The 18,295-nt window shown below is 36.6% G+C and overlaps 1 protein-coding gene across 1 annotated transcript in view; it reads left to right on the plus strand.

The window, feature by feature from the left end:
- Positions 1 to 18,295, plus strand: part of Pak2 (p21 (RAC1) activated kinase 2) — a 78,216-nt gene that overhangs the window by 53,323 nt on the left and 6,598 nt on the right. Inside the window, exons 8-13 of the mRNA XM_026393942.2 lie at positions 7,002 to 7,065; positions 8,805 to 8,853; positions 9,341 to 9,453; positions 10,679 to 10,796; positions 13,768 to 13,867; positions 16,316 to 16,512. Of these exons, the coding sequence (XP_026249727.1) occupies positions 7,002 to 7,065; positions 8,805 to 8,853; positions 9,341 to 9,453; positions 10,679 to 10,796; positions 13,768 to 13,867; positions 16,316 to 16,512 (641 nt within the window). The remainder of the gene's footprint in view (positions 1 to 7,001; positions 7,066 to 8,804; positions 8,854 to 9,340; positions 9,454 to 10,678; positions 10,797 to 13,767; positions 13,868 to 16,315; positions 16,513 to 18,295) is intronic.

Below are 18,295 nucleotides of genomic sequence, written 5' to 3' on the forward strand. Positions count from 1 at the left end.
ATGTGAATCTTCTTCTCATGCTCTTCGTCCCTACTCTGTTCTTAGTTACTCTCCTTATATCAAAGAAGACATTTGGCATTTGTTTTTTAGGGATTGGCTGGCTTCACTTAGCATAATCTGCTCTAATGCCATCCATTTCCCTGCAAATTCTATGATTTTGTCCTTTTTTAATGCAGAGTAATACTCCATTGTGTATAAATGCCACATTTTTTTAAATCCATTCGTCTATTGAAGGGCATCTAGGTTGGTTCCACAGTCTTGCTATTGTGAATTGTGCTGCAATGAACATCGATGTGGCAGCATCCCTGTAGCATGCTCTTTTAAGGTCTTCAGGGAATAGTCCGAGAAGGGCAATAGCAGGGTCAAATGGTGGTTCCATTCCCAGCTTTCCCAGGAATCTCCAAACTGCTTTCCAAATTGGCCGCACCAATTTGCAGTCCCACCAGCAATGTACAAGAGTACCCTTTTCTCCACATCCTCAGTAGCACTTGTTGTTGTTTGACTTCATAGTAGCTGCCAGTCTTACTAGAGTGAGATGGTATCTTAGGGTGGTTTTGATTTGCATTTCTCTGACTGCTAGAGATGGTGAGAATTTTTTCATGTACTTGTTGATTGATTGCATGTCCTCCTCTGAGAAGTGTCTGTTCAGGTCCTTGGCCCATTTGTTGATTGGGTTATTTGTTATCTTATTTTCTAATTTTTTGAGTTCTTTGTATACTCTGGATATTAGGGCTCTATCTGAAGTGTGAGGAGTAAAGATTTGTTCCCAGGATGTAGGCTCCCTATTTACCTCTCTTATTGTTTCTTTTGCTGTGAAAAAACTTTTTAGTTTGAGTAAGTCCCATTTGTTGATTCTAGTTATTAATTCTTGTGCTATGGGTGTCCTATTGAGGAATTTGGAGCCCGACCCCACAGTATGTAGATCATAGCCAACTTTTTTTTCTATCAGACGCTGTGTCTCTGATTTGATATCAAGCTCCTTGATCCATTTTTGAGTTAATTTTTGTGCATGGCGAGAGAAAGGGATTCAGTTTCATTTTGTTGCATATGGATTTCCAGTTTTCCCAGTACCATTTGTTGAAGATGCTATCCTTCCTCCATTGCATGCTTTTAGCCCCTTTATCAAATATAAGATAGTTGTAGTTTTGTGGATTGGTTTCTGTGTCCTCTATTCTGTACCATTTGTCCACCCGCCTGTTTTGGTACCAGTACCATGCTGTTTTTGATACTATTGCTCTGTAGTATAGTTTGAGGTCTGGTATCGCTGTACCACCTGATTCACACTTCCTGCTTAGCATTGTTTTTGCTATTCTGGGTCTTTTATTTTTCCATATGAATTTCATGATTGCTTTCTCTATTTCTACAAGAAATGCTGTTGGGATTTTGATTGGCATTGCATTAAATCTATAGAGAACTTTTGGTAATATCGCCATTTTGATGATGTTAGTTCTGCCTATCCATGAACAGGGTATATTTTTCCATCTTCTAAGATCTTCTTCAATTTCTCTCTTTAGGGTTCTGCAGTTTTCATTGTATAAGTCTTTCACCTCTTTTGTTAGGTTGATTCCCAAGTATTTTATTTTTTTTGAGGATATTGTGAATGGAGTGTTTTTCCTCATTTCCATTTCAGAAGTTTTGTCGCTGATATACAGAAATGCCTTTGATTTATGTGTGTTGATTTTATATCCTGCCACTTTGCTGAATTCATTTATTAGTTCTAGTAGTTTTTTTGTAGACCCTTTTGGGTTTTCTAGGTATAGAATCATGTCGACCGCAAATAGTGATAATTTAAGTTCTTCTTTTCCTATTTTTATGCCTTTAATTTCTTTCGTCTGTCTAATTGCTCTGGCCAGTGTTTCGAGAACTATGTTGAACAGAAGTGGTGAGAGAGGGCATCCCTGTCTTGTTCCAGTTTTTAGAGGGAATGCCTTCAATTTTTCTCCATTCAGAATGATGCTAGCCTGAGGCTTAGCATAGATTGCTTTTACAATGTTGAGGTATGTTCCTGTTATCCCTAGTTTTTCAAGAGTTTTTAACATAAAGGGATGCTGTACTTTGTCGAATGCTTTTTCTGCATCTATTGAGATGATCATATGGTTCATATTTTTAAGTCTATTCATGTGGTGAATAACATTTATTGATTTCCGTATATTGAACCAGCCTTGCATCCCAAGGATGAATCCTACTTGATCATGGTGCACAATTTTTTTGATATGTTTTTGAATCCGATTTGCCAGAATTTTATTGAGGATTTTTGCATCTAGGTTCATTAGAGATATTGGTCTGTAGTTTTCTTTCTTTGAAGTGTCTTTGTCTGGTTTCGGAATCAGGGTGATGTTGGCCTCGTGGAATGAATTTGGAAGTTCTCCCTCTTTTTCTATTTCCTGAAATAGCTTGAAAAGTATTGGTATTAGTTCGTCTTTAAAGGTTTTGTAAAACTCTGCTGTATACCCATCCGGTCCTGGGCTTTTCTTAGTTGGTAGTCTTTTGATGGTTTCTTCTATTTCCTCAATTGATATTGGTCTGTTTAGGTTGTCTATATCCTCCTGACTCAATCTGGGCAGATCATATGACTTAAGAAATTTATCGATGCCTTCACTATCTTCTATTTTATTGGAGTATAAGGATTCAAAATAATTTCTGATTATCTTCTGTATTTCTGAATTGTCTGTTGTGATATTGCCTTTTTCATCCCGTATGCTAGTAATTTGAGTTCTCTCTCTTCTTCTCTTCGCTAGCATGGCTAAAGGTCTGTCAATTTTATTTATTTTTTCAAAGAACCAACTTTTAGTTTTGTCAATTTTTTCAATTGTTTCTTTTGTTTCGATTTCATTAATTTCAGCTCTGATTTTAATTATTTCTTGCCTTCTACTTCTTTTGCTGTTGTTTTGCTCTTCTTTTTCTAGGATTTTGAGATGAAGTATGAGATCATTTATTTGTTGGTTTTTTCTTTTTTTAAGGAATGAACTCCAAGCAATGAATTTTCCTCTTAGAACTGCTTTCAATGTGTCCCGTAGATTCCTATATGTTGTGTCTGTGTTTTCATTTATCTCTAAGAATTTTTAAATTTCCTCCTTGATGTCTTCTATAACCCATTGATCATTCAGTAACCTATTGTTCATTCTCCAAGTGATGCATGATTTTTCCTTATTTCTTTTATCGTTGATTTTCAGTTTCATTCCATTTTGATCAGATAAGATGCATGGTATTATCTCTACTCCTTTATATTGTCTTTAAGAGTTGCCCTGTGACATAATATATGATCTATTTTTGAGAAGGATCCATGTGCTGCTGAGAAAAAAGTGTAACTGCTTGATGTTCTATATATGTCAATTAAGTCTAGGTTATTAATTGTGTTATTGAGTTCTATAGTTTCCTTATTCAACTTTTGTTTGGAAGATCTGTCCAGTGGTGAGAGAGGTGTGTTGAAGTCTCCCATGATTATTGTATGGTGGTCTATTAGACTCTTGAACTTGAGAAGAGTTTGCTTGATGAACATAGCTGCACCATTGTTTGGGGCATATATATTTATGATTGTTATGTCTTGTTGGTGTATGGTTCCCTTGAGCAGTATGTAGTGTCCCTCTTTATCCCTTTTGATTAACTTTGGCTTGAAATCTATTTTATTTGATATGAGTATGGACACTCCTGCTTGTTTCCGAAGTCCATATGAGTGATATGATTTTTCCCAACCTTTCACCTTCAGTCTATGTATATCTTTTCCTATCAGATGCGTCTCCTGTAGGCAGCATATTGTTGGGTCTTGTTTTGTGATCCATTCAACTAGCCTGTGTCTCTTAATTGGTGAGTATAAGCCATTAACATTTAGGGTTATTATTGAGATATGGTTAGTTCTTCCAGCCATATTTGTTTATTTATGTTACTAAACATGGTTTGTTTTCCTCTTTGATTATTTTCCCCCCTTTACTGTCCTACCTCCCACTGTTGGTTTTCATTGTTCTTTTCCATTTCCTCTTCCTGTAATGTTTTGCCAAGGATGTTTTGAAGAGATGGTTTTCTAGCTGCAAATTCTTTTAACTTTTGTTTGTCGTGGAATGTTTTAATTTCATCTTCCATCCTGAAGCTTAATTTCGCTGGATACACGATTCTTGGTTGGAACCCATTTTCTTTCAGTGTTTGAAATATATTATTCCAGGATCTTCTAGCTTTCAGAGTCTGTGTTGAAAGATCAGCTGTTATCCTGATTGGTTTACCCCTAAATGTAATCTGCTTTCTTTCTCTTGTAGCTTTTAAAATTCTCTCCTTATTCTGTATGCTGGGCATCTTCATTATAATGTGTCTAGGTGTGGATCTCTTATGATTTTGCACATTCGGCGTCCTGTAGGCTTCTAGGATTTGGGATTCTGTCTCATTCTTCAAGTCTGGGAAGTTTTCTCGTATTATTTCATTGAATAGATTGCTCATTCCTTTGGTTTGGACCTCTATGCCTTCCTGTATCCCAATGACATCTTTAAGTTTGGTCTCTTTATGTTATCCCATATTTCTTGGATGTTCTGCTCATGGTTTCTTAACAGTCTTGCTGAGCTGTGTATGTTCTTTTCAAGTTGAAATACTTTGTCTTCATTGTCTTGTTCTATCTTCTAAGTGTTCTACTCTGCTTGTAGTATTCTCAATTGAGTTTTTAAGTTGGTTTATTGCTTCCTGCATTTCTAGGATTTCTGTTTGTTTGTTTTTTATTACCTCTATCTCCCTGTATAGTTGATCTTTTGCTTCTTGGATTTGTTTATGTAATTCATTGTCAAAGTGATCTTTCATTGTCTGATTTTGCTGTCTAATGTCTTCCTTGAGACTCCAGATCATCTGAAGCATGTATATCCTGAATTCTTTATCTGACATTCCATCTGCTGCAGCTATTACCTCTTCTAAGGTTGAGTTGACCTGCATTGCTTGTGGTCCTTTCTTTCCTTGTCTTTTCATACTGCTCGCGTTTCTTTCTGCTTGTTGAAACTGTTGTGTTTTGAAATTTTCCCCCTATATATTTATATGCTCTTGTATAGTTGAAAAGTCTCCCTTGCAGGGCGGGCAGCGGCTGTGCTCCTCCTCCAGTTGGGGTGATCTGTCTACCACGCTGGCGGGCTGCTGGGTCTGTTCTGCCGGTAGGTCGCAGGTCTGCCTACCTTGCAGGTACGGGCGGCGGCTCTGCTCTGCCTCTCCTCCAATTGGTGTGATGTGTTTACCATGCCCGAGGACCCCTGGGCCTGTTCTGCCGGTCGGTCACAGGTCTGCCTACCTTCCAGGGGCGGGCGGTGGCTCTGCTCTGCCCTTACTCCAATTGGGGTGACGTGTCTACCATGCCGGCAGGCCGCTGGGCCTGTTCCTCCGGTCGGTCGCAGGTCTGCCTACCTTGTGGGCAGAGGCGGTGGCTCTGCTCTGCCCCTACTCCAGATGGGGTGACGTGTCTGCCACGCTGGCAGGCCGCTGGGCCTGTTCCACCAGTCGGTCACAGGCCTGCCTACCTTGCGGGCGCGGGTGGCGGCTCTGCTCTGCCCCTACTCCAATTGGGGTGACGTGACTACAACACCGTCGGGCCACTGGGCCTGTTCCGGGCGCGGGCGAAGGCTCTGCTGTGTCCCTACTCCAATTGAGGTGACATGTCTACCACGCTGGCAGGCCGCTGGGCCTGATCCGCCAGTTGGTCGCAGGTCTGCCTACCTTGCGGGCTTGGGTGGCAGCTCTGCTCTGCCCCACCTCCAATTGGTGTGACGTGACTACCACGCCGGCGGGTCGTTGGGCCTGTTCCGGATGCAGGCGGCGGCTCTGCTCTGCCCCTACTCCAATTGGTGTGACATGTCTACCATGCCTGCGGACCGCTGGGCGTGTTCTGCCGGTCCGTCGCAGGTCTGCCTACCTTGCGGGCTTGGGTGGCGGCTTTGTTCTGCCCCTACTCAAATTGGGGTGACGTGACTACCACGCCGGCGGGTCGTTGGGCCTGTTCCAGATGCAGGTGGCGGCTCTGCTCTGCCCCTACTCCAATTGGTGTAACGTGTCTACCACGCCGGCAGGCCGCTGGGCCTGTTCCCCGGTCAGTCGCAGGTCTGCCTACCTTGCGGGCTTGGGTGGCAGCTCTGCTCTGCCCCACCTCCAATTGGTGTGACGTGACTACCACGCCTGTTCCCCGGTCAGTCGCAGGTCTGCCTAACTTGCAGGCTCGGACGGCGGCTCTGCTTGGCCCCTACTCCAAATGGGGTGACCTAATGTGATTTTCTTATGTTTTGACTTACTGGTCATAGAATTTAAGTTTTGATCTTTTCTTAATTATGACTTTGAACATTCCTAAAATACATACATAATTAGTTCATATTAGTAGTAGGTGATTTCCTAAATATATTAAAAGAAGATATACTGAAATAGTCAGAAAAGCCATTTAGGGTTATTTCATTTGGATATCATTCATTTATTATTACTGATAGTAAGTAGTTTCATAACTTATCACTGTGTGTAATATATGCAGTGTGGTAGAAAAGTAGAGTGACCAATTTTCCAGGAATTACTAAGTTTTTGTTTGTTTTTGGTCCTGGGGGTTGAACCCAGCGGTGCTTTACCACTGAGCTACATCCCAACCTTTTTATTTTTTGTTTTGAGACAGGGTCTCACTGAGTTTCCAAGACTGATCTCGAGTTTATGATTCTTTTGCCTCAGCTGAAATTGCCATTTGGAAAGCTGTACATCCTGTGAATCCCCTTAAATCTCAGGCAGACTAGAACAATTGGTTGTTCTGGAGTGTCATGATTTTTGAGAAAGTGATTAGTTAGGAGTCCTAACCTAGTGGAGAGTATGTGTCTTCTTGTTTCGGATACCTTTTTGCTTTTTTTTACTAAGTTTCTTCAGTGTTTTGTTTGAAAAAAATTATTGTTGAAATTTGATGTGTTTGAAAACCAGTGTTTTAAAATCAGAGTTTATTAAAAGAAATAATTATACCAAAATTAATTTGTGTTTAAAATGTTCAACTGAGCTTGCAATGTTGTTTTTGTTTAAAATAGGAACTATTGTGAGCATAGGTGATCCTAAGAAAAAATATACAAGATATGAAAAAATTGGACAGGGGTAAGTGTTTATGATTGTATTGTCATAATATTCACTATTTACTGGGTATTCAGCATGATCTCTCTTTTCCCCCTGACATTGAGCGTTCACTGCATTCCATGAGTGGTACCCTAGGGGATTTGTGTAAATACATAATGTAATTGTTAAAAAAAAACCCCTACATGTCAGCAATGACTTTACATCATTGTTTCTTATTAAATGTTATTTCTCATAAATGGTAAGGGATTATTAGATGGAAAAGTTGCCCATAACATATTTAAAAGACAATTTTATTGCAGGATTATAGGCCATAAAAACATTCATTTGGGGTTGGGTATGTAGTTCCATGTAGAGTGCTTGTCTAGGATACATGAGGTCCTGGGTTTGATTTCTGGCAATGCAAAAACAAAAGCAAAGCAGAGCAAAAATCCACACATTTATCTGGGCATGGTGGTGCACACCTATAATCCCAGCAACTCAGAAGGCTGAGTTAGGAGGATTTCAAGTTTTTAGCCAGTTTCAGCAATTTAGTTAGATCCTAAGATAAAAAGAACTGGGGAGTAAGCTCAGTGGTAAGGCACCCCTGGGTTCAATCCCCAGTACTAAAATTAAAAAGTAAAATTAAAAATAAATAAATGAATGAATGAATGTCTTTGAATCATATCATTGAGTATTGATCTTTGAGTCTGCCAATCAGATTTTGTTTAGTAATTTGTTTTTAAACTATACTAATTAAGCTCTTTCCTGTATTGCTTGAAAGCAAATGAACATCTTGAATTTTTTTTTTCCCGGTGGACACAACATCTTTATTTTTTTATTTTTATGTGATGCTGAGGATCGAACCCAGTGCCCGCGCATGCCGGGCAAGCGCTTTACCGCTTGAGCCACATCCCCAGCCCCAACATCTTGAATTTTTTAATATTACTAATCTCTACAAAATGTTCTGTGGATTTAGAAATAATTTGTGGGATTTAGAATGAGAATTTTTGGTAACTTCCTTTTGAATTTATTTTTAACAACTAAATTCAATTCAGCACTGATTTTAATAATAAAAAATTGAAAATCACCTTAATATTTTGAACATATAGATGTTATATGTTGAATAATTAGTAATTAATAAGACTAATACCTATGTATATGGATAGGTATCACAAATCCAGTTGAATATATTTGTTTGTTTGTTTATTCATTTATTTATGGTTCTGGGGATTGAGCCCAGAGGCGCTTTACTACTGAGCTACATCCCTAGCCCTTTTACAGGTGTGTGCCTCCACACCCAGCCAGATGAATTTTAAAAAAGCAAATTGCAGAGAAATACATAAACTGAAACTTCATAGTATACAAAAATGCATGGAAATGATGCTCATCTAATACAGGATAAACAAAAAGGACAGGTTACCATTGGGTGGAGGGAGAATGCTGAAGGAAAAGGCTTACTAAGAATTTTCAAGTTTATTTGCAGTTCTTTGTTTCTTAAGCAGGGAATTGTATTCATGAGTATTTGTTATTTTTTTTTTATTTCTTTTTTTCCCTATATTTTTGTAGGCCTGAAATATTTCAAAGTAAAAGTTTTGTCCAGAAAGATGGCCTCCTCTTTTCCTTTATTTATTTATTTATTTTTTTTGGTTCTTAAGATGTTGAATCAAGTGTTCTTTCATCCTTTTTCAATTGTAAGAAGGGTAAAAAATTTTAGTCTTTGGATTATTATAAATGGCAGTGATTCAGAAACCTTAATTCTAATTGTGTCTTTTCTCCCTTAGGGCTTCTGGTACAGTTTTTACTGCTACTGATGTGGCTCTGGGACAGGAGGTAGCAACTTTTTCATACTTCTAGATGTTATATTAGCTTTTTGTGTAGGAGAAATACTAGATAAAGCTAAGCATAATCAGTAGGAATATATTTTTTAAGTTAGATATGTTGTAAGAATGAATCTATGTCATTTATAGCCATTCTCACATTAAGGGGAACATAGAAGGAATTATGTCATGAATAAGCAAATATTTTTAAAAAATATTTTCCCAGGTTGGAGTGAAAAGAGGGTTAATTCCTGGCACTGTATTGACCTTAAGTTAGTTAATCAACTTCAGGATAAATCTGAACATATTTAGGGTCCATATAGTGTATAACACTGTGCATAGGCAGTGTGCAAGTGAAAATACTACTTGTTTGTCAGTTAAATCTTACTATGTAATATTGTGTGTTACTATAAATAATTAACTGGTTGGTGTTTGTTATTTTCTAAGATAATTAGGGAAACCATTGATTTTTTTTCCCCCCAATTCTATTTCCCTTATAGGTTGCTATCAAACAGATTAATTTACAGAAACAGCCAAAGAAGGAACTGATCATTAATGAGATTTTGGTGATGAAAGAATTAAAGAATCCCAATATAGTTAACTTCTTAGACAGGTAAATATGTTTGAGGTTCTTTTAAATATGGGGATAAAAATATGGAAATTTGTAGTCTCATGGTTTGATGGAGGCTATCCACTTTGAAGTGTCAGTACCGAGAAATAAACTTAAGAGAGAAAGAGGAGAGGTGAAAATAGCATATTACAAGTTAGAAGGTCCTTTTGCTACAAGGATATTAACTTGGCAAGAGAGAGAAGGCAGGTAAATGAAGGACTTTGCTGATGGTGTGTATATTCGTGCAAATGATCAGAAGCTGAAACATTAAGGAAAGGTCAACTGGGATTCATGTCTTAACCCACAGAGGTGACTAGCACACAGTTCTTAAACTTTTAGATCAGTTTTTGTTTCAAATGCTGTTCTTTGTGGGCAAATTGTATGTTTATGAAAAGTGCATGTAATTCAGATATTGTTGTTTTTTTTTAAACATTTTTTTAGTTGTAGATGAACATGATGTCTTTGTTTTACTTTTTTTTTTTAATGTGGTGCTGAGTCTCGAACCCAGTACCTCAGGCACGCAAGGCAAGTGCTCAACCACTGAGCTACAACCCCAGCCCCAGACATTGATGTTAAAAAAACAAAAACAAAAAAAAACAAAACAGAATGGAAAATTAGGTATATTATTCAATTTTTAAAAAAGTGATTCACTTATATCATACTAGTGTCGTATTAAATTACAGGTGATTTTCTTCCATATGTAAATTTGTTGAGGATGGAGAAATGATAATATATTTTGAGACTTTAGCCTTAATTATGGGGTCTGTGTTCGTGAAAATAAACTTTTCAGGTACATTTCTCTGCTTTTTAAAATAGTATTTCAAGTCATCATACAATGCTGGTTAAGATAAGCCATAGGCTTTGAAATCATTAGAACTTGACTTTAGATGTTGACTGTCACTTACTCTCTGAGTTACATAACCTCTCCAAGCCTTTGTCCAAGCCTTTGTCCTTGCAAAACAAGATCAGTAATCCTTACATTAGGGTGTTTTTGGTTATGTATACACCTAGACTACTATTATGGGCAAACTATGACTTAAAAATCATAATGACCCTCAGTTATTTTTTTGTGCTCTTACATAGTAACTTTTCAGTTTTCTTCTTAGCTCTCAAACTATCAGCTCTTTAGTTTTATTATTATGGTGCTTATTAACACTTGAAATCTTGAACCTAGAGTGTAATGTGCTTAGAAAAATAAAAATACATGTTTTATGTGTTCTGTTTTTAGTTACCTGGTAGGAGATGAATTGTTTGTAGTAATGGAGTACCTTGCTGGTGGGTCACTTACTGATGTTGTAACAGAAACCTGCATGGATGAGGCGCAGATTGCTGCTGTGTGCAGAGAGGTGAGTTTGCTTTCTTTGGGATAAAGAAGGGTGATGTGTGGTCAGCAAGAGATAAATTAAAGGAAAGTTTTTCTGCACAGGGAATTTTGATTGTGCACATTCTCTGCAAGTTATCCCATACTGTTTCATCTCAAATGAGAGTTTCAGCCCTTCAGGTGTAAGTTACCTTGGGAATGAAATGTAGGCCCTTTTTAATTTTGGGGATATACTGATGATTGAACTCAGGGGCCCTTTATCACTGAGCTACATCCCCTTTTTATTTTTTTATATTGAGACAGTTTCAAAACTTGCCTAGGCTGGCCTCAGATTTGTGGTCCTTCTACCTCCGTTTCTGGTGTAGCTGGGGTTACACACATGCCTGGTTAAGGTCTTTGAAGAACTAGGTTCATCTTCAAATCTCTTTATAGTCATCACGATAGTTTATCATCCAGACAGGGTAGGTGCTATTAAAAATATGCCACTCAGTCAGGTGTGGTGGTGCATGCCTATAATCCCCCAGTGACTCAGGAAGCAGAGACAGGAGGATCATAAGTACAGAGTCAGGCTCAGCAACTTAGCAAGTTCTAAGCAACTTAGTGAGACCCTGTCTCAAAATAAAAAGGGCTAGGTTTGTAGCCTAGTAGTAAAGTACCTCTAGGTTAAAGTAAAGTAGTAAAGTGCCCTGGTATCCCTCCTTGTGCTCCCCACCCCCCAAATTGGGAACTAGAACTATCACAGACCAAACAAGATAATGTGATTACCTTTAATATCACTAAGTCTGCTTCTAGCTTTATTGAGCTCACTGAAGGTGAAGAAATTGGTTGTTTCTTCATATTTATTAATGAATTTATAAATGTACTGTTTACTTAAGCTAGTAGAATTTTCCAAATTGCCTAAGTCTAAGCAAAAGCAAGTGTTTCATCTGTCTGTCGCTTTTTTTTTTTTAATAGAGAAGACTTAGGTTAATGGTTTTCATTGTCATTGAAACTGATAGTATTTTGTCCTGATGTCACAGAGATCATTGTCATAAATGTCAAAATTATAAAAGTTTATGAGGTACTATTGTGTAATACATAGTGAATTATAAACTTTGTGTAATACATAGAGAATTATTATTATTAAGGTAATATTCTTTGAAAATTTAATTCTGAGTTGTGTCCCACCTGAGTGGTTAAAGGAAATAAGAACTCTTTCATAGTTCTGAACATAGTTATTATATCCCTTAACAGAGTATCACTTAAAAACTAATAAAAATTTAATAAGAATTTATTTATACTTAATTTGTTTCTCACAATTTTTTTCATAGTTGATAATTTTAGGAGTTGTTCTAACTGCATTCACTTGGGTGTTCTTTTATGTATCAAAGTTTTTGAAATGTGACAAATTAATTTCTACTTATTTGTATGAATATTTTTCTGTGGTTTTATTCTTTTTCAGAATCCAATTAAATGCCTAGTAAAAATAACATGACCATTATTATCTTTTTTTTCTTTGTATAATAGTAGAATATTTTGAATGAGACTTTTAATAGTTACAAATAATGTGCAGACTTTATTTGTTGTTTTACTCTGATGGGAATAAGAATAAAAATACACCTAACTTTTCCCAAGTACATAATTTATTGTCTCAGTTTGTATTAGAAAACTATGGCGGTGCCATGCATGGTGGCATGTGCCTGAAATCCTAGTAGCTGAGGAGACTGAGGCAGGAGGATTGCGAGTTGAAAGCCAGCCTCAGCAACTTAGTGAGGCACTTAGCAACTCAGCAAGACCCTGTCTCTAAATAAAATAATTTAAAAAAAAGGGCTGGAGATGTGACTCAGTGATTGAGTACCCCTGGGTTCAATCATCAGTACCCAAAAAACCCAAAACAAAACAACAACGAAAAACTATGGGACAAAGAAATATTTAAAATCTCATTCTTGTGTTTAAGGAAGGGAGGAATTTATCCTAATTAAAAAAAAATTAGTTGTAGATGGACACAAGAACTTTGTTTTATTATTTATTTTTAATAGTGTTTTTGGTTTATGTGTTTGTTTAATTTCATTTCAGTTTTGGGGGTCAAACCTAGGGCCTCGGACATGCTAGGCAAGTGCTCTACCACTGAGCTCTCTACCTCTAGCCATATTCCTTCATTCTTAGTGTCAGGCTGTGGATATAGCATGACATAAAATCCACCATAGAAGAAATGATGAAGACATAGTACATTACCTTAATGAACCCCTGAATGCAACCATACTACCCTCAGTCTTACCTGCTTGTCTTAGTGACTCGCATTGATTAGACTTCTGAGTACCTCAGGTTTCAAGTGCAAATAACCACAAGTTTATTCTCTACTCTGGAAATAATTTCTAAAGAACTGATGTTTATTGACCAAGTACTGTGTACTACTAGGGATTTAAACTTGAAAAGGCCTAGAAGTTATATGGACTCATCCATCATATTATAAAAGAGACCATTGAAGACTAAGTTTTAAAAATCCATGTCAGAGACTGGGGATGTAGCTCATTAGTAGACTGTATATGTAGCATCCACAATGCCCTAGGTTTGATTTCCTGCACTGCAAAAAAAAAAAAAAGAAGAAGAAATCAGTGATGGATGACCTACCTGGGCACATGGCAGATGTCTGCAGTATTAGCTGCTCAGGAAGCTGAAGCAGGAGGAATGTTTGAGGCCAACCTGGGCAACAAAGAAAGGCCTTTTCCTTAAAAAAAAAAAAAAAAAGAATCATTGGGAAAAAAAGGACTTAATAAGACATCATTTAATAATGTCTCTAGGTATCTAGAGATCAGAATGTGGGAAGGGATCTTCTTACTAATTAAGGTATTTTATTTTCAGAACTTTGCATATGAGAGGATGTTTTTCCTTATAAATGTTAATGTAAATATATTGCAGGGTGTTTAGCTAGATACTAGACACATAACTACTCTATGTGAACTAGCAAGATAGTCCTTTTAGGACTATTTCATTGATATATGTTTGCTTCTGTTCAGTGTTTACAGGCATTGGAGTTTTTACATGCCAATCAAGTGATCCACAGAGACATCAAAAGTGACAATGTGCTTTTGGGAATGGAAGGATCAGTTAAACTTAGTGAGTAACAAATGAAGAAAAAACATTCATTCATTATTTTTAATATACTTTTATGCTTTTTTAATTAAAACAAATCTCTTCTGTTAATATTTTAAATAATTAATATATGGGGGGAATTTAATGGTAAAGATTACGAACTATGAACTGGACTGAGTTTAAATAGCAGATTGGCTACTAATTGCTTAATAATTTTGGGCAAGTTAATCTCTTTGTGTGTCTTTTCTCATTTATTCACCTAGGAAGATAATAGAACCAATCTCAGGATTTTTTGGGAAGTTAGAAATGTAAAGGAGTGCCTGAGCCTGTCCTATGTTGATGCTGTCTTAGAGATCAGTTTGCATTTGTTTCTGCCATCTGTTAGACTTTTTTTTCTCATTGTACTCTTCAGCATTCTCTGAGTTTTGTACAGTATAGCCTAATCTATATAACTATATGAGTGTAACCTCAGAGATGACAAAATATCCTACTTTTCTATTTTCTTCTGTATGAGACAGAGTAGAGTCATGAAAAACATCCTAAACTTTTTTTCTCTGTGTCTGTATCTTGGAATTCCTGCCATGCCCTCTGGAAAAATCAAGCAGAGCTATTAAACTGTGTCCTCTAAAGGTTATTCAATTAGGTCATCAAAATATAAGATTCTATCTTTAAATTATCTTAGTGGACAAATTGGAAGTAGATAACCACATACATTTTTGGTGGAGACATATGAAAATGGAATTAGACTTTTTTGGATAGTGTTTTGTGGTGACTGCTACTAGGTAGTTGAATGATCTTAGGTAAATTAACTAAAAATATATATGCCTTGGTTCCCCTGTTTGTAAATGTGAATAATTTTAATAGTAAACATACCTGGGGCTGTGCACAGTGGTGCATGCCTGTAATTCTACTGGCTTGGGAGGTTGAGGCAGGAGAATCAAAAGTTCACAGCCAACTCAATAAGTTAGCGAGTCCCTAAGCAACTTAGTGAGACCTTGTCTGAAAATAAAAAAATAAGAAGCACTTGGGATGTGGCTCAGTGGTTAACCAGCTCTGAGTTCAAAACTGCATACATGCAAAAAAAAAAAAAAAAAAAGAAGAAAGAAAGAAAACTGGGTCTGGGATTATAGATCATGGTAAAGCACTTACCTAGTATGCACAAAACCCTGGGTTTAATTTCCCCAGTGACTAATTCCCTGGCACCACAAGAAAATAAATAAATTTAAAAATAAATTATTTAAGCTGGATGCAGTAGCCTACATTTGTAATCCCAGTGGCTCTGGAGACTGAGGCAGGAGGATTGCAAGTTCAAAGCCAGCCTCAGCAACTTAACAACTTAACTTAGGGAGACCCTGTCTCTAAATAAAATTTTTAAAAAGGCTAGGGATGTGGCTCAGTGGTTAAGCCCTGGTCCAAAAAAAAAAAAAAAAAAAAAGTAAATTACTCTGAACCAAATACAAAAAAAGAATCTTTATCATGAGAATTAGATATTTTTATAAGGTACTTGGAACAGTACCTGGCTTTTATAAACACTCATTTTCATTATAAATATTATTTTATCTAACTCCTATAGAATTACTAAATATATGCATTACAATTAATAAAAGGATATTCCCTGCAACATTGTAAAGAAAAACAAACTATCTTAAGTGTCAAACAGTAAGTGAATGGTAATTTGGTATTTTTGTATACTGTAATATATTATGGTTTTTAAAATGAGGCAGATAAATATTCCAGTATGGAAGGATTTCTTACAGAAACAATTAACAAAATATTCTCGTTAAGTAAAAACAAACCAAGCAATTCATAGCTATTATACATTCTTATCCAAATACAAAACAGTCTAAAGTTTACATACCTGATACCAGTAGTTACATAAGTAGTTGAATGGCTTTAACAGTAGAAGGGAAGAAAAGATTATAAATTCTCATCCTGACCTTTCTACAAAATTAACATCAGGTACTAAAGTAAGTTTTCTGTTCCTTGGTTATAGTAGAGATAGTTGGAGTAGATTAATGCTAGTGAGTATCTTGTCAATACAATTGCACTCAATTCTAAGCTGTCTGCTAAGTTGTATGCTTAGTGATTCTAGCTTCTCTTTATTTTATTCTAAAGTAGTGTTGACCCTTGCCTGATTGCCTGCATTTAGATTTGGTGTCCACCTTTGGTGATTCCCTCTTCCCCTTTGGACTTTTTAAGTTTTATTAAATTTTTTAGGATAGAATTTATTATTAAGAATAAAAGCCATCCTAATAATTTACACTCTGTTGTAGGAACAAAAAGCAAAAAGTGGCAGTATATAACATCATCAATGTATTTTAATCCCATTCTGGATTACTTTATTATTCTTTTTTTAACAAAGATAAAAAAAAGCATGAACAGTCTAAATGTAATTGTGTCATCTGAAGTGAACTCTTATAAAACCATCACTAGAAGCTATTAACTCTAGTTGTTTTTTTGTTTGTTTCTTAGCCGACTTTGGTTTTTGTGCCCAGATCACCCCTGAGCAGAGTAAACGCAGTACCATGGTTGGAACACCTTATTGGATGGCACCAGAAGTGGTTACACGGAAAGCTTATGGCCCCAAAGTTGACATATGGTCACTGGGTATCATGGCTATTGAGATGGTCGAAGGAGAGCCTCCATACCTCAATGAAAATCCTTTGAGGGTAAGACCAGTTTAACACTAGCTTTAGTGTGAGAAAATACTTTTCCTTAAAGTGTAGTTAAAACTTCTTGTGATGTTCATTGGTTAAGAATTTAGAATTGAAACTTGACAAAACCTAATCTCTGCCCTTACTTTGTATCTACAGGTCATTCTGCTTCTGAGTTACAGAGCTGAAAATGTTAGCTAAGACTGGAGGTATTTATTAGTCAGCTGTATGGTTTCTGTATGGTATAAGTAAGAATATGAAGTACCCTAGTTAGTACTTTTCCTATACATTTCTGGATATAGAATAGAAATCAAGTTATCAGCTTTGAACTTCAGCCTCTGTACACCAAGGTCCAGAACAGCGGAAAATAGAACCACATCTCTGAGAAATCTCTCTGACAGTGTTCAAGCCCATTTTCAAAGAGAGTAGACTTTGAATAAGTAAATATTCTCCTTTTAAATTACCATGTGTGGCCCAATTAAGGAAATATAAATTAAAATTATTTTAATTTTAATTAAATTTTAATTAAGGAAATATAATTTAAATATAAATTAAAACCAGAGGATACCTTTTTCTACCTAATGTCAGATAATAATCAGTGCTGGTGAGAATGTGGAAAAATTGGAATTGTTGGCCAGGCACAGTGGTGCACATCTGTCTATAATCCCAGGGACTTGGGAGGCTAAGGGAGGAGGATTTCTATTTTGAGGCCAGCCTGGGCAATTTAGCAAAACCCCGTCTCAAAATAAAATCAAAAAGGCTGTGGATACACCTTTGAGGTAGAACACTCCTGATTTCAATTCCTAGTACTACAAAAAATAAAAATGAAAAAAAAGATTGGAACCCTCTTATATTGCTGATGACAATGTAAAATGTTATACTGCTTTGTAAACAATTTGACAGTTCCTCAGGAAGTTAATATTGAGTTACCATATGACCCAGCAATTCCACTCTAGGTATATATCCAAGAGAATTAAAAGCATATATCCATGGAGTAGAAAATACAGCTCAACGCTAGAGTGCCAAGCATGCACAAGGCCTGGGTTCAATCCACAGCACTGCCAAAAAAAAAAAAAAAAAAAAAAAGTAACAAAATCATATGTCCACCAAAAACTTGCACAAATGTGTTCATAGCAGTATTATTTGAGTTTAATCCCTACTATCAAAGAAAGAGGTGGGGGCACATTGAGAGAAATGTATCATAGGGAGCAAGTGAAGGAGCTCCTAGTAGCCAAAGCTTGGAGAATTTGAACAGAAAAATAAAGTAATAAAGAATTATAACTTGAAATTTAAAATAAACATCTGTGAGTCCATGCTGATACAAATGATTGAATAAATAAATGTGGAGAAGAGACAGATCAATCATCCCTGCAGACAAATCCTAAAAGTTTATGTGGATGCTCTGCTTTGCAGGAAGTAGAGCATAACTCAAGTATGGACTGCACTTAGTGACTTCCAGAGAATACAGTATGGAAAGGGAAATGAAACTTCACAGTGGAAAAAGTTAACAAGCCCTTGGCCAGGTGATAAGGTCAACATCAACAGTAATAATTCATATTGATAGTATGTACCTTAAATATGATGCAGAGAAAATGGAACTGTTGCCAGACATGGTGGCCTGGCTATCTGGGGGGCTGAGGCAGGTGGGTTGCAAGTTGGAGGCCAGCCTCAGCAATTTTAGTGAGACCCTGTCTCACAATTTTTAAGTTTTTAAAAAGGGCTGGGGCTCTTAACTCTGCATCTCTGGGTTCAGTTCCTAGTACTGCAAAAGAAAAGAAAATGGCACTGTTAATTCTGT

The sequence above is a fragment of the Urocitellus parryii genome, chromosome 2, assembly GCF_045843805.1.
Source record: "Urocitellus parryii isolate mUroPar1 chromosome 2, mUroPar1.hap1, whole genome shotgun sequence".
NCBI classification, from domain to species: Eukaryota; Metazoa; Chordata; class Mammalia; order Rodentia; family Sciuridae; genus Urocitellus; species Urocitellus parryii.